Genomic DNA, 15,991 nt, shown 5'->3' on the forward strand with positions numbered 1-15,991 from the left:
ACAATCAATAATGAAGAAATTGAAAAGGTTAAAAGTTATCGCTATCTTGGGTGTATGCTGAGCGAGGACTGGGACCATTCTATTGAAGTACACTCAAGAATTGAACAATCACGGGAAGCCTTCCTTAAAATGAAGAATCTTCTATGCCACAGTGATCTTACACTTCCTTTAAGAACAAGAATATTGATATGTTTTGTCTTTCCTGTCCTCCTTTACGGAGCTGAGGCCTGGACATTGACAAAGAAGACCCAGCATAAGTTAAATGATTTTGAGATGTGGCGTTACAGACGAATGTTAAGAGTTTCATGGACCGATAAGATAAAGAATGATAAGATCATGAGACGGATGAAGAAAAAGACAGAAATAACTAACACCATTAAAGAGAGTAAACTAAAATATTTAGGACATATGATGAGGAATGACTAATATAAGATGTTGCAATTCATAATCCAGGACAAGATCAATGGAAAAATAAGTCGAGGGAAAACAAAGAAATCTTAGTGGCAAACCTCAGAGAGTGGTATGATCAGAGTAACGAGGGTTTGTTTAGGGCTTCTACCTCACGTTCGTCCATTGCGAAGATGACAGCCAACCTCTGCAAAGAGACGGCACACTGCAGAAGCAGAACAATTGTTGTTGTATTGTTGCAATCATTCTTCCTGCAGCAGCCATTTTAGATTACCATTGTAGATTGTAGATTACCATTTGATTGTAGCCATTCAAATGGGTATAATCAAATGGATAATTAGGCTATTGGCTTGGATTTCGCTAACCTCTTCCAAGCCAAAGATGTTTCACATAAAACCATCAACCGCGCGTGCTCAGCACATGCGCGATTTTTTTTTTTTTTTTTTGGTGTAGCAAGTCTGACTTCTTCGTATTTTATGGCTAATACTCAACTATAATTAAATACTCAACGAAAAATGTGCCTCGCATATCAATGAATACTTATAGCATCCTGTGTATACTGTATAAACCATGAGTGTTTGTTTCATTATGATCTTTATTCTAAACGGCTGTCCATACAATGGCGATACGCTACTTCTCTAGTAGGTAAAAACAATAATTTAGGTGTAACTCAGAAAATCATACCCTATTTGCTTTGGGACAGGAACGAGTTGTTTTTGGAAAACACCAGTAACAAAGAAAAACAAAGGAAAGAAGGAAAGAAAGAAAGAAAGGCATTAAGTTTAACAGAATCTTGAAAGAGAAAGATGTGTGTGTGTGTGTGTGTGTGTGTGTGTGTGTGTGTGTGTGTGTGTGTGTGTGTGTGTGTGTGTGTGTGTGTGTGTGTGTGTGTGTGTGTGTGTGTGTGTGTGTGTGTGTGTGTGTGTGTGTGTGGAAGAAATCTCAGAACACTACATCATCATCATCATAACAAGATCGCTAAACGCACAAGTCACGATCAGAAAATTTTCTGACTCGCAGTGAAAAACTGCAACGTTAGTCAAACAAGAAGTTTTATTTTTATTATTTTTTGACACTTGCAGGGACGGATTTATACAACAGCTGCGACCGTTCCTTGCACAACTTTCGCGTCTCAGTAAAGTGTTAAATAAATGAGGTCTCTCGTAGGAACCCTTCCGCTCTAGTTATTGGCAAATCCACTCCTGGGTACCTTACGAAGAATCTTCAGTGCAAATATTTCAATCTACTCAGTAGGTTAAAGGTGCATTGCAAAATTAGCCTCAAAATTAGAATTCATTTTACGAACGGACATTTATACGTTGGAAAGTACGCTTACCAAAAGAAAATATATAAAAAAAAATCTCACAGTAAAGTTGAATACATAGAGTAATGTCCCTTTTAAACACCATCAAGTCTTTGAATAATAAATGACTTGCTTCAATCTTCAATATAATGCACAACATTTTTATAACACAAAAGTCTTTACTCTTTGTCCCAACCTTGTTATTTAGTTCTAAAACAAATGTTAATCCGCTAATCCAATAGCGAGGTTTCTCTTATTGAAATCACATGGCATTTAATTTGATCACCCTATCTCTCCAGATCTTTAGCTTGACAGGTAAAATAAAATAGAACTTTAGCTAGAGAGGCAATAAAATAAAGAAATGATGTATTAATTTATAAAAATTATAAATATATTATACATGGGAGAGTGTCCCATCTCGGCACGTGATCTCGATTTGTCAAGATTCACTTTAGGCTTCATGGTTCATTACAACACCCAAAACATAACCTCAACGCAAGCAAAACAGAATTAAAGCAAAAAGTTTTGCTATCTTGTTTTAACTATAATTCGCAAATGTACAAATTTGTATGTTCTTAACGGTACACTACACTGCAATTTTAGGAATGCACATCTGCTATTAACCGATTTCTGAGTGTTCTATATTCTTTAAAAGGCCAACTTAAGCCGTCTTTAGTTCAGTTAGGTACAACAATTTTAATATAAGCATGTACGATACATTTTAATAAATTAGCCATAGAAATGGAACACCAAGTGTAACTAAGCCGATTATCCAAATCCACGTTTGTTTGTGTTTTTCTTGTTTTTTTCTTAAATTTTAGAAGACCGAAATGCACACCAAAAATATCTTCGTTGTAGATAAAATTCGATATTCATAGATGTTAAACTCTAAGAATATTCGGCCTTCAGTTACATTTTATAGGATTTTAAAACTCTGTATACAGCTCGCGTTTTTATCGCTGCACTATGGAACTATCAATTTCAGGACAGTCTTCAGTGCGAAAATATTACAAAGACCTTATTCAGATAAGGTCCGAATAAGGTCTTTGTGGAGAACGAGAAAGGAATTGAGGTAAGACAAAATCATGCGAATCGATGAAACAACCTTTAAATCAGTCCCATCCAAATCACTGCCACAAACAAATACTATTTCCAGTCCTTTGGCTAATTAAATCATACACGGATAACTCGAGATCTGTATGGGGGGGGGGCTAAACAATCCATTTATTACATAAGGACTAGTGGACATACCGACTCTAACAGACTTTTACTAATTTTTGACCACGCCTAAAAGCCTGTGACACATTGCTAATTGGTTTTTGGTTACAGAAATTCTTCGATGGACAAAACAAACGTGAGGAAAGTGTATTAGATGCTCGAGTACAAAAAAAATTACCAGTACCGAATCACGTTCTATAAAACAAAGCGTTCCATGTTTGGAGGCGGTGAAAGATCGTACTTCGAAGATTCAGAACAGACGATTAACTACTAATGAAATTTACAATCGGGTTCAAGCATAGTGTTTGGTCAGGCGCCTCCTGTGGTTTCCCACATCGGCGCTTGAAGCATATAGTGGCATAGTATTTAGGGTCAGTCGCCACCGGTGGTTTCCCACATCTGAGCCGTTTGTTTGTTTGTTTGTTGTTTGGTTTTTTAGGAGCATTAGCAACTAAGGCCATATTGCTCCGGGATATGCGGTGGTTATTCCCTGACCTTTCCGCATCCTCCGTATTTGGTGGTGACGGGCTCGAAATCCGGTCTAATCAAGAAGCGTGTGCTACGCACTGCTGCTCCTTCCCACCTGGCTACGAAGGCGCCTACATCTGAGCCGTATATACTCTGTGATGGAATACAGAACTACTGCACAGCCAAAAAAAGTATAATGTCTGGTTTATGTAGTATTGTGCTTTGTTAGTTGTTGTGTCTCTGGCTGCTTGGGTGTCATGTCCTCTCATCTCAGGTTCGTCTGTTTAGCATATTCCTTGTTGGGTTGCTATCATTAGGGGATCACCCGTTTACAGTCCTGTCCAGGTGTCGCAACACCACATCTGATGTTTGTCTCTTAGTACGTTCCCTGATAAACTGCTATTATTGTTTTTCGTCTACTGAATAATGCCTGTGAAAATTTGCTGAGGGCAGCAAATTTCTCCTTGGAGTCAAGTAGGCGGTATTCTTGGTTTGTGTGAGTGGGAGTGGCTTGAAACATATTTGGAACAGTCTAAAAAGTCATTCGTGAGTTGCACATGTCAAAAATGATCGCAAGATGGATTTCACGGATACTGAAGTCAAGGCCGCCGCAAGTGGGTAAGCAAGGTAGGTGTCGCCAACGGGCGACAGTTCAGGAGGGCGTCAAAATTTTTTTTTGGCATTGCTTTCTGAATGGTTAACATTTATCAGTATTGAACATTTAGGGCAGCAAATTTTATTTCGCCTACTAGCAGCACATAGAGTCACGGCGCTACTGACTGAAGTGGGAGGAAAATCAGTCATGGGAGATCTTTCTTACCCGGTAGCATATTGATAATGATTTTCTACATGTGACCACCAAAGACGAAACGCGGATTCCATTGTTTAGCCTTGAAACAAAAAGAACATTCGATACAATGGAAGCACCGCAATTCTTCGCTGTAACCAAACTTCGAGTTGGTGAATCAGCAGGGAAAAAAAGTGTCGTATATCTGCCAGTTATACTTAGAGGAAAAAGTAATTATATTTAAAGTAATGTCAGTGTATTAAATGTAGATTACGTGATAAAATATTCTAAACCAAAACGGACGTTACTTTATGAAGGTACCGTATAGTGTTGATTGTCAAGCAGCACAGGCACCTCTCCCCACAACTCCGCATTTGTATACTCTGTGTCACAGCAAACCCTTTAAAGGCCAGAGATAGTGTGAGTTTTAATATTGGTCTACGTAGTGTAGCATTGGGTTGTGTTCTTGTTGTTCCTCCGGCCATTTATCGCACTATATTAGTGGGACACCAAGTTGCCAGTCCTCTACCCCATGGAGTCAGGCCGGGTGTAGTAGAAAATATAAATGTCTCTGGCGGGGACGATACCTGAGCTTGTCGGGGGAGGGGGGGGCCTAAGATTTATGAAGCCATTATAAAGTAATTTCCTGTTTATTTGAAAATCTCTTCAGAAGTTGGCACAGCAAAAGGCAAACTAATGAGAAAAGCTAAGGAGAAGCCAGTCATCCTAATTCCACTACTATCGTAATCGATACGAGAATAAACTTGACTGCATAAGCAAGGCGTTAAAGCTTCACTAATTAATATATAAAAAGCCTAGCCCCCTTCAATTACTTTCATAATATAATCGTTTTGATAATATTCTATGTTATTATCAAAACGAATGAAAACAAAAACGTAAATAAAAATCACTGAGCAATGGCCGTATTACCTTAGAATTAAGAGAGGTTGCGCCAGGCGGGAGTATTGTACAAACATGCAGTAACAAATCGCTTAAATCATATAAATGAAATCAGAGATCTGAGTGAGGTTTTCATTGGAACGCAGGGCTAGAATGGATACTGGAATGCTGGAGCACTGTTCCGGTTTGGTCATACAGTATCGGTAATGTTCATAAATATCACACATACGCGTCTGTACGTATTACCTGAAGACCGTTCCGTTTCGTAAAATTTTCAATTTTAAGCCATACTGCAACACCGAAATACAAAAAAAAAAGCATTTAATCTTGTAGTAACACTGGTAACATGTTCAATTTTTCTGTAAAGTCTTAATTTGGTCGAGTGTTACTTTGAAATGTGTATTATAAAAAGTAATAATCAGGATTAGAAAAAGTGCACTTCCTTCACATTGGACGTAAGAATTCCTTAATGCAATATTTGGCTAGTACGAAATATTATTTGCTTATTACGATATCGCCCAGCTTTTAAAATTAGAATGAAAGTATATGTGATATTCCTTTTTGGATTGTTAACACAATATTTGACATTGCTGTGTTCCTAACGTTAGATCAGTTTAATATTTCTTGTTTTCTTCTGCAGCCACTGAAATCAAACAAGAATACCGCCATGCTCTTATCAAGGGATTGCCTTTCCCTATCCTAACCATTGCTGAATACCTAAGTCAAGAATTAGAAGGATTTTGTTGGGGAAGACGATATCGTTTAGCTGGCTACTACTCCCATATGCTTTTATGGTAAGTAGTAACTTTCATAGGAAGAGATTACTGTAAACTCCATCCGTAGTGGAATTTCGCATAAATAGCTTAAGAGCCCGCTTATGACAGAATTAGAAGCGCAAAAAATTAAAGTCAAGCATTAACATTCTTCACACTGAGAAATTCGTTATGTTCGCTTACAATATATTTTAAGGTTAATTAATTTATTAAAACACACATTATACATTATGTACAATTGGGCAGTGGCAGATCCAGAAAAAATGACAGGAGAGGCACCATTTGTGACATAACATGCCCTGTATATAACCTCACTCCACATGACAGTGTGCGTGTGAGTAATCTGCTCCTAATATCATTTCCCCTCTACGCTCAGGCTTATGTTCTTGCTGTAAAACGGGCTTTCATCTTAACTCTTCCAGTCCCTTTTATCTACTTGCCATAATGGGTATATCGCATGAAGCCTTCACCTCAGACAATAAAGATTTATAATAATTCCTTATTCATTTGTCTTTATGGCGAATTAATACTGAACTAATAAGTACAAATGAAAGGGAAAAAAACGAAAAATAAAACTGTAGAAAATTATAAACAAGATATATACCGGGTGGTTATAAAATAAGTTTCCATATTCAGGAGACTCTAGTGTCAAAACTGTTAGAGATAGCGCTCTGAAAATTGGTCGGTATGTCATTTAGGGTATGGGAAAGCGATTTGTAGCAGATAAACAATTAGTTCAAATTTCCGCCAACAGGGGAGAAATTGGCACTATAAACATGAGATGGAATACTTAACTTAGGATTAGATTTTAACATCAGAACTTAGAAATCTACAGATATTGTTCTATGTACTTTCCTTCACTTGAGATGACATTCTGAAAACGGAGGACTGCGTGCGACACAGTTTCACGTAGCATTCCAATGGGAATGTTGGCTACATGCTGTTTAATGCTTGCTTTCAAATCGACAAGCGTCTGTATGCCGCCACGATAAACTCTGTCTTTCAGGTATCCCCATAGCTAGAAATCACAGGGATTGAGATCTGCGTGATCGGGTTGGTCAGAACTAGTGTAAGTGTGTGTTTAGGGTCAAGCGGCACCAGGGGTTTCCTCCATCTCCGCGTAGTTTACATTGTGGTGTGTTACAGTACGCTGTAAATGCCAGAGATTTAAAAGTGTGTGGTCTTGGATCGTTTAATGTCATGTACCGTTTTTCTTCTGGTCGTTTAGCCGCTAAACCCCAGTTGGGGCCCAACGTTGCCCCACTTACGCCCCGTGGAGGCAGACCAGGAACCCAGTAGCTTATATGCACTCTGGCAGATCCTGCCACTTAGAAAAGCCAGGAGAGGTTGATATGGTTCAGTTTTCAATTTAAAAATCGTTAATTTTGATTAGTTATGTGGGGTTTACGCTGGCGTATTAGTCAGAGTAGGGGAAGACACTGAAGACTGGGGGGAAAGACAGAAGTATGGGGTCAATAGGGAAGGCAACCCCAGATGGTCAGTAAGGCATGCCCATGCTTCACCAGGCGAAATATATGGGGTGGTAAGGTGTAAGGTGTAAGGTGTATTTAGTGTCAGACGGCACCAGGGGTTTCCCCCATCTCCGTGTTGCTTTCATTGTGGGTGTACCAGTTCACTGGGAAATGCCAGAGATTTAAAAGTGTGTGGGCTTTGTATCTGTGTGATGTCGTGTACCGTTGTTCATCTGGTCGTTTAGCCGCTGGACCCCTGCTGAGGCCCAACGTTGCCCCACCTTCGCCCCGTGGAGGCAGACCAGGAACCCAGTAGTTTTAGTTTCACTCTGGCAGGTCCTGCCACCTAATTTCCTGAGATTTCAGAGGCTAAGACCTAAAAAAAAAAAAAAAAAAACGCGCGCGCTCTTTTATATGCACGTACGTACAGACAGAGACATATATCCATCATCGTCGGTTTGATGATCGTTAGGTGAGGGGGGATAATGCTTGCATAATAAAAGCCGAAAGAATGGGCGAACGGGAATTTTGACATAATTAAGTTTTTGTGTGTGGGACATTCGCTAGCATAAAGATAGAGTGGGTGGGAGACTGAAGGCTGGGGGATTTAAGGCAGAAATATGGGGATGATAGAGTAGGCAACCCCAGAAGTCAGTGAGGCATGCCCATGCCTCACCAGGAGAAAGTAGGGGGCGCCGGGGGGACCGTCCCACCACCGGCGCAGGGGAGGGGGTGGAAAGGCACCAGGCAAGGGAGCCCGGTGAGCTGAAGAACAGATATTCTTTGGTTATAATGGTAGTGGGTTGTGGGCTGCGGCCATTTGGTTTCTCCTCGTCCTCCTCCTCGTGAACAGTGCCTGTGCATAATCCGAGAAGGCTTGATACTCCTCCTTCGTGTCTAGGAGGTGATGTTCTTGTCCCTGTGGTAAGTAGTGGATTCTGGTGAGTAAAACACCACGTAGGTCTTCATAGAGCCTGCAGTCATACATTAGGTGCTGCCAGCTCTCCAGCCCCCCCGCAAGTGCAAGTTGGATCAACCTGAATCCCAAGTAGAGACAGTTTGGCATTAATAGCTCCGTGTCCAGTTAAGAGGTACGTTGCTTGTAGACCTGGGGAGAACCAGTTGGGTGAGGTTGGGTAGTTTTGTTCAATATTGGGTAGAAATTTCTTTGTGATCTCTCCCTTTTGAGAGTTGCTCCACCTTTCCTGCCATGCCTGCTGCAGGTGAGTTTGTATCCGCTTCTTTTCCACATTTCTGTTGCTGGCTAGGTCAATAGTGAACCCCAGAAAAGTCTGTAGGGTGCCTTTGTCTAGGTAGTATAGTAGGCCGCGTTGTATGATTTCTAGGTCCAGTGGGAGAGTGCCTGCGAGCACTTGCAGGGCGTGGGTGCTCACCGTGCGGCAAGCGCGAGTGATAGTTAGGAGGATGGATCTGTGAATTTGGTCCGTGATACGTCTGTTTACTGCTGTTGTAGTTTTTTGAAACCATGCACCGGATGCGTAGGTGACGATCGGGGTGAAGATAGCTTTGTAGAACAGTTTGAGGACTCGCTTTTTCAAGCCCCATTCTTTACGCGTGACCCTGGCAACCATGGCTGCGTAGCGTCTTATTTTTTTACGGAGATATTTCAGATGGTCCTGAAATGACAGGTTTTGGTCCAATATCACGCCTAGGTATTTCAGTTGTTTGGAGAATTTGATTGTTTCCTGCCCAATTTTTATTTGCGGAGGCCGCCTAAGATCAAGGCGTCCCTTTAGTAGGATGGAGTTTGTTTTTGTGGAGGATATTTTGAGTTGATTTCGGTTTGCCCATTCTTGGAGAGTGGTCAGGGCCCGATTTGCGAGGACCTCTAACGCAGCCCTTGAGTTTGCCTGTATCGTCAGAATGAGGTCGTCCGCGAATGCCTGAGATTGTACTTCATTGAGATCGATGTTAAGAAAGGTGTCCAAGACAATATTCCACAGTAGTGGGCCAAGTAGGGGAGGGAGGAACCAGGAAGACCATCTCCTCCCCCTGCCAGGGATAGGAAAAAAAGGTACCAGGCAAGGGAGCTGGTAGAGATCGCCATTTGGCTACATGGCAGTGAGGCTGCATCAGTCGTAGTGTAGTCATAAGTCCGGTAGTAGAGTCACTCGTGGGATAGTGTCCTGTCCAAGTTGAATGTCTTTGTTGGTTCTCTATCTTCATTCAGTATATTTGTCAGTTTCACTTAGGTCTCATATTTGTTGGTACATAGGCAGGGTTTCTTGGTAGACAGCTAGTAGCTTCCACATAATTTTCGTTCTGGGGTGTGTCCTAAAGGATGTTTTGATTTGTTATCTGGCTGGTCGTGTTTCACTCCTGGTGTATTGCATATAGCGTTCTCCTTCTTGAGAAGAGTTCTTGAGCGAAGTTGGTCAGGGCTCTGTATTCCTCCTCTGAATCCAGTAGGTGAAACTCTTGCCCTCTGGGGAGGTATCTTATACTCGTGATTAGAATGCACCTGAGATCCTCGTATTGCGGACAGTCGTACATGAGGTGTTCCCAAGTTTCGATCTCTCCACATGTACACACATGGGTCCTCTACAAGGGCGAAGTCCATTAACTTTGCGTTAAAGGGGCCGTGTCCAGTTAGCAAGAATGTTGTTTGCAACCCCGGAAAGAACCAAGTAGGCGATTTTGGATAGATTTTTTCAAGTTGCGGTAAGAACTTGTGGGTGATTGCTCCTTTGGTTGTTTCTGCCCACCTGTCCTGCCACACCTGCAGCAGGTGAGACTGAAGCCGGATCTTTTCTGCCTTATGGTTGTTTGTTGGGTCTATTGTAAATTCAAGAAAGTGGTGGTTATTCCCTTAGATAAATAGTAGAGGAGTCTTGTTCTTGCGATTTCAAGATCAAGTGGAAGTACTGCTGCTATCACCTGAAGCGCTGGGTTACTCACCGTTCTGCAGGCGCGGGTGGTAGTGAGGAGGATGGTGCGTTGAATTGCATCCAGGGTTCTCTTATTTACGACCAAGGCAGTTTTGTCATACCAGATTGCTGAAGTGTAAGTAATTATTGGGAGGAAGGTTGTCCTGTAGTATAAGGCTAGGGTACGCTTTTTGAGACCCCAGTCTCGCATTGTGACCCTAGCTACCATGGCAGAGTAGTTTCTGATCTTTTGTCTTAGGAATTTGAGATGTGGTTGGAAGGATAAGTTATTGTCTAGTATGACACCCAGATGTTGACTAGCAAACTTGATAGTTGTCCCATCAATCTTAATCTGGGGTGGTCGTCTCAGTTGCAGGGTTCCTTTGAGCAGCGCCGACAATGTCTTTGTCGGTGAAATTGTTAAGAACTGCGGTCAGAACTGCGGAAAATCTCTAGAAATGATGCGATCATTTCCGAATGTTGAACGGAGCAGTTCCTTCACTTGTTGACCAACGTGGGGAGGACCGCCATCTTGCATGAACACTACGGTCTCCAAGCATTGCCTTTCTTGCAGAGCGGGAATAATGCGATCTCTTAGAAGAGCGCAGTACCGTGCACTAGTTACCTTACGGGGCCATGAGGTGTAGATTCTTCAAAGAAAAATGGTCCGATTATAAACTTTGCTGTGAATCCGCACCATACTGTAACGTATGGACTTTGTAGTGGTCTTTCATGCACAGCAGATGGACACGAAGTTCCCCATATTCGACAGCAATTTTGTGCATTTACAGCTCCATGAAGAGTGCAATGTGCCTCATCAGATAACAAGATCATTCGAACCCATGTATCGTCAAGTTTCATAAGAGCCAGAAATCGTAAAGCAAAGTCTATTCGTCGTTGGTAATCACAAGACTTTAGTTCTTGCACTACGTGAATCTTGTACGGAAACCAGCGTAAAATTATTTGAAGCACTTTACGTACAGTAGATCAAGGAAGGTTCAAGTCTCTTGACGCACTTTTGACACTACTGACTGGGTAGTGTTTCACCATTGCAACCGCCACTTCATCCACTAACTCCGTTCCGATACGTGGTCGTCCCCTGCCTGGAATTAGTATTATTATTATTATTATTCATATGATGCAAGGAAGCCTGAGGCTTTTACTGCAACAGCCGAAAAAAAAAAAAAAAAAAACTCTCAGTTACCCACAGAGAGAGAGAGAGAGAGAGAGAGAGAGAGAGAGAGAGAGAGAGAGAGACAAAAGTAGCAGGGAATCACCAAGAAACAGAAGAATGATGATATCCAGCTCAGAACACCGGTTGTGTGCCAAGCCCATACTCACTAGATGTGAGCCTTTGGGGTTAATTATACCAAACTCTCCAGTTGCTTCAAATTTCTTTATTAGTTTTCGAAGCCCCACTGACGTCAAAGATCCTTTACGCAAATCTTTAAGTTTCCGGTATTCACGTAGTGCTGCATTAGCGTTACTATTATTCTGGCAGAACAGTTTTACTAAAAGAGCACGTTTCTTTTTCGGAAGAGCCATAATGGTTATTGACGGTGGCGTTGGCCTTTTGCTTTTATCTAACAGGATGTCATTTGCTTAAGCAGCGTGTCTTGAAGTAAATGACAACTTTTACATATGTGCAGCGCCGTTTTTCCCCTAGTGGAGGAAATTTGATCTAATTTTTTTTCTTCTACAAATCACTTCCCCATACCCTAAACGACATACCCATCGATTTTCACAGCGCTAACTCTGTTTGCTGATTGTTATTTGGTTTTCAGGAGCATTAGCAACTAAGGCCATATTGCTCCGGGGATATGCGGTGGTCATTCCCTGACCTTTCCGCATCCTCTGTATTTGGTGGTCACGGGCTCGAACCCCGGTATAATCATGGAGCGTGTGCTACGCACTGCTGCTCCTGCCCACCTGGCTTCGAGGCGTCTAGCGCTAACTCTAACCGTTTTGACACTAGGGTCTCCTGAATAGGGAAACTTATTTTATAACCACCCGGTATATTTAGCATAGGTGAGGATGCACCAGCCACCTCTATCAGAGGCAGCTAGTGCATCCTCATAACCTTTCACGAAAATTAATACTAGGAAATGAACTACACGTTTTGATATGCAGCAATGGGTCATTTTTCTTCGTTTAATGCATACTTTATCCTAACGATGTTTTAAATAAATGACACGAGCGTGCACGTCTCTTGTTAGACTTCAAATAATGGAATACTCTGCGATAACTAAACTACGTCAACCAAGCAAAGTATTAAAAAAAAAAATGTCTGTCCATATTTCGTTAATAAATTGCCTCATACAAACAACAGGCATGCCCAAAAAACCAAAAGTGCGTCTCAAGGGGGTGCGCTCCACACTTTGGAAAACTCTGTTTAATCAAGCTTCGGAAACTACTTATAGCAAGCCGTTGTTTATTTGATGAGATGTAATACCAAAGAGAGACGAAGCCGGCGAACAACTTATATAAAAGATGCCTATGCCATTACAGAAAATACTTTCTTCTTTTATTTCTGATATGTTCATCTGGAATGCAAACTTGCAACATGAAAATTATATATACAATACTGTACAATAGTACACTACGCTTGCAGTGAGCTCGGGATGCAACTGTCGATGCTAAACAATGAGAATGGTGATTCTCTGACTACGTTTTCAGTCAGAGATTGTGTTTTCAGTGCGCACCCATCATTTCTGCCGTTTCCAAACCACTGCAAACGGATTCATCAGATCCATTTACACCCACGGAGTTTGTGAATTGCCATACAACTGAAGACCTGCTGTCCTACACTGCCTGTGTGATATGCTAGTACAAACAGGTTCCTGAAGTCCGGTTTTATAGGTATACACGATTACCAGAAATCTGATATTTGTACTTGTCCGTACTCGGCCAGACGTCTGGGATTCCTGTTGTTAGAGGAAGTCCGGCGTACTTATTTTTCGTTGCTGGTTTTGTACATTATTATTATTTTAGGGTTACCCATAATTGATTACTAAAACCTGTATTTGTGTCTGTAAATTGCGTGTGTTCTGTGGTCGATTTGCCTGTTTTTCTGGACGTAAAATCCCCAGTTTCTGGGGGTAAAAAAATTTTGCTATCTGCGCCTGACTAACTCAGCCACGTAGTGAAAAACCCAGTAAAGTTCCTCGCATCATCGACGCAATTCGAACCCGGGCCTTCTCCACCAGGTGTGGGGAGGACGGTGACGATACCACTGTGCTACCCCCGCACACTGCTGGTTTTGTAAAATAGAAGCAACTGACTGAATCCTGTGTAAAATGTCTACTTCGATTCATCTGCTCCAGCCCGTAACAATGTTTCCCGCCACACGAACACCTATAATCATGCCTCAAGTAAAGTTGTTGAATCGCTTGCACCTTCATGAGATACCATCAATTAGCCCACCAAGGCACAGCAACTCTTCTTGCAATATGTCATCTGCTATTTCATTTTCCAATGTGTGGATGTTGGCACGATGTATTTCCTACTAAATTCATTGGTTTAGCGTATATTTACGAAGCAATTAGATTCAACAGTGGCTGATTGAAAGATGTTTGGTCCTGACTTTTCAACATCTGGTTACACATACAATTGAATCCGCTGCCAACGGTGCACATTATTACATAAATCTCACTTATGGTCAACTTATAAATCGATTCTGGAGTTTGGATACGAACATTTTACTGTTACTATTTCGAGAACCATGTGGATGGATCCTTTGATCGACTCACACAGGCCCACACAGATCGACTCCCAATAAACGTTTTCGTGAAATTTTTCTAAATAGCATTACAAATTTCATTAAAATAGGGAAAACCGAAATTCGAAAATTTTTATACGCACACATTTAATTAATTAATTGACTGATTTTTAAGCATAAAAGATGCATTTCGATTTATGTAGAATCCGTCCATTCCATCCAAAGGTGATATCTTGTCTTGTTTTAAATTTAATGGAAAAATTCGGTGAAACTCAAGCACTAAAATGTAAATTAAGTGTACTGTAATCAAATTCAAATAATGCCGTACAAACCTGAAAACTATTATCCGGAAAAAAAAAAATGTTGCAACTTGCAACAAATGATGCTGCAGAAGCAATAACTGTTACTTGCATACAAGCAGAGAAAAACCAAATTATCTAGTAAAAAATATAATAAAATCACAAAATAAAAAACAGAATAGACAATCAAGGGATATCGTTCTCCTTGGGAAGCACAGCATCCTGTAAATAGCACTGGTGCAACTGCTGCTTGCCGTCACACAAACAAATCCACACTGCACCATAATGTTTAATTTTATTTTTAATTTTTCCTTCATTATTTGACATTCAAACAGTTTCTCTTAGCATTTTCAAAGTTGGTTTTGGTTGTTTCGCATAAAGCTCTTCTGAAGAAACTTCCATCTTATGGTTTGCCTTTTTTTTTTTGCTTTTGCCAGTATGAGGACTGCTCAGTGCGGTCATTCACCTGTTTGCTAAAAACGTTCCAGACTGTAAGAAATAAAATAAAATAAAATTCATGTAGCATCTAAGAACACGTTACATCAATATATTCGTATATAGGCTGATCATTTAATTCGCGGAATGGCAGCGTCACCGTACAACCACTGTGCGTTGTACGGTGATGAGTACATATTCTAGAACACGATGACTGGAAGAATTTCTCTTCAATTGGAGCTGTAGCCAATAACTCAGCAAATTTCACGTGGAGGAGGGCAGAGTTTTCTCACATTTTCAGCCCATACAGCGTGAAAATCGGTGCGTGAAAACACACTTCTCCGATAAAATACATTAGGGATATAAGTTACGATTGGAAACCATGAGCATATTAATAATTATTATTATCCAAGAACACGCTGACACAGTTGTATGTTCTGATATGATACATGGTAGTAGCAAAGTGGCCTTAAGTTACGACCGCTGTAAATGCATAACAATTGATCAATCGAAGGCAGAGCAAAGCTTGTTCGCTATTGTGTTCGCCGTGGTATGACAGCTACAGAGACTGTGGGAGAAATGCTAGAGGTTCACGTTAACAAGTGAATGAAGAAAAGTGCAATTTTCAAGTGGTATAGGTGCCTTAACGGAGGTCGAGAACCTGTGGCCACTACATTCAAAGACCTATCAAGGCTAATGGGAGTGTTTCTATGAGTGGGTTCATCAATGGCACAAGTGTATGCACTTCGAAGATTATTTTGAAAATGAGAACGGATCGGCAGAACCCTAGCAACAGAAATTACAATTAAGGTGGGCCCATTCCATGAATTTACTCATTAACCTCTGTTTTAATGACCTTTTGCCACAGGCTGGAAACCCTGCCCATAATTTTACAGTGAGAGCACATTGTTCCGCTTTCCAGTATTTTTTTTTTTTTTTTTTTATGTAAAATCCAAACACGAGAGGTATTAAAACATATAGTACTTAGTACCGTGCTTGGGTTGGAGGTTGAGAAGACGAAAGAAGATATTTGTTGATATTGGACTTGAACTTCTGTAGACTGTAATTTTCAGGAAATACGTTTGTAGGAAGGTTGTTCCAGAAAACGGCAGTTGAATGAATAAACGAGGATGATTAAAAGTTGGTTCTGTGAGTTTGAAGTTGGGCAGTAAATGGATGTTGGCTGGTGGGGGCAAGGGTTCGAACTGTTTTGAAAGAGAGAGCGGGAATTATAGAAGCCAATTCAGACGAACAGTGGCCATGGACGTATCTGGAGAAGAGGCATTCAGCAGAAACAGTACATCTATGAGACAGCGAGTGGA

General features: G+C 41.0%; 1 protein-coding gene across 2 annotated transcripts in view; it reads left to right on the forward strand.

Annotated features, from left to right (window-relative positions):
* The window catches only part of LOC150091062 (dual oxidase maturation factor 2-like), a 228,812-nt gene that overhangs the window by 130,576 nt on the left and 82,245 nt on the right, over positions 1 to 15,991 (forward strand). For both annotated transcript variants that reach the window (XM_090381525.1, XM_090381516.1), the window contains exon 6: positions 5,725 to 5,878. In XM_090381525.1, the coding sequence (XP_090237651.1) occupies positions 5,725 to 5,878 (154 nt within the window). The remainder of the gene's footprint in view (positions 1 to 5,724; positions 5,879 to 15,991) is intronic.

The sequence above is a fragment of the Mastigoproctus giganteus genome, chromosome 1, assembly GCF_048544385.1.
Source record: "Mastigoproctus giganteus isolate SK-2022 chromosome 1, ASM4854438v1, whole genome shotgun sequence".
NCBI lineage: Eukaryota > Metazoa > Arthropoda > Arachnida > Uropygi > Thelyphonidae > Mastigoproctus > Mastigoproctus giganteus.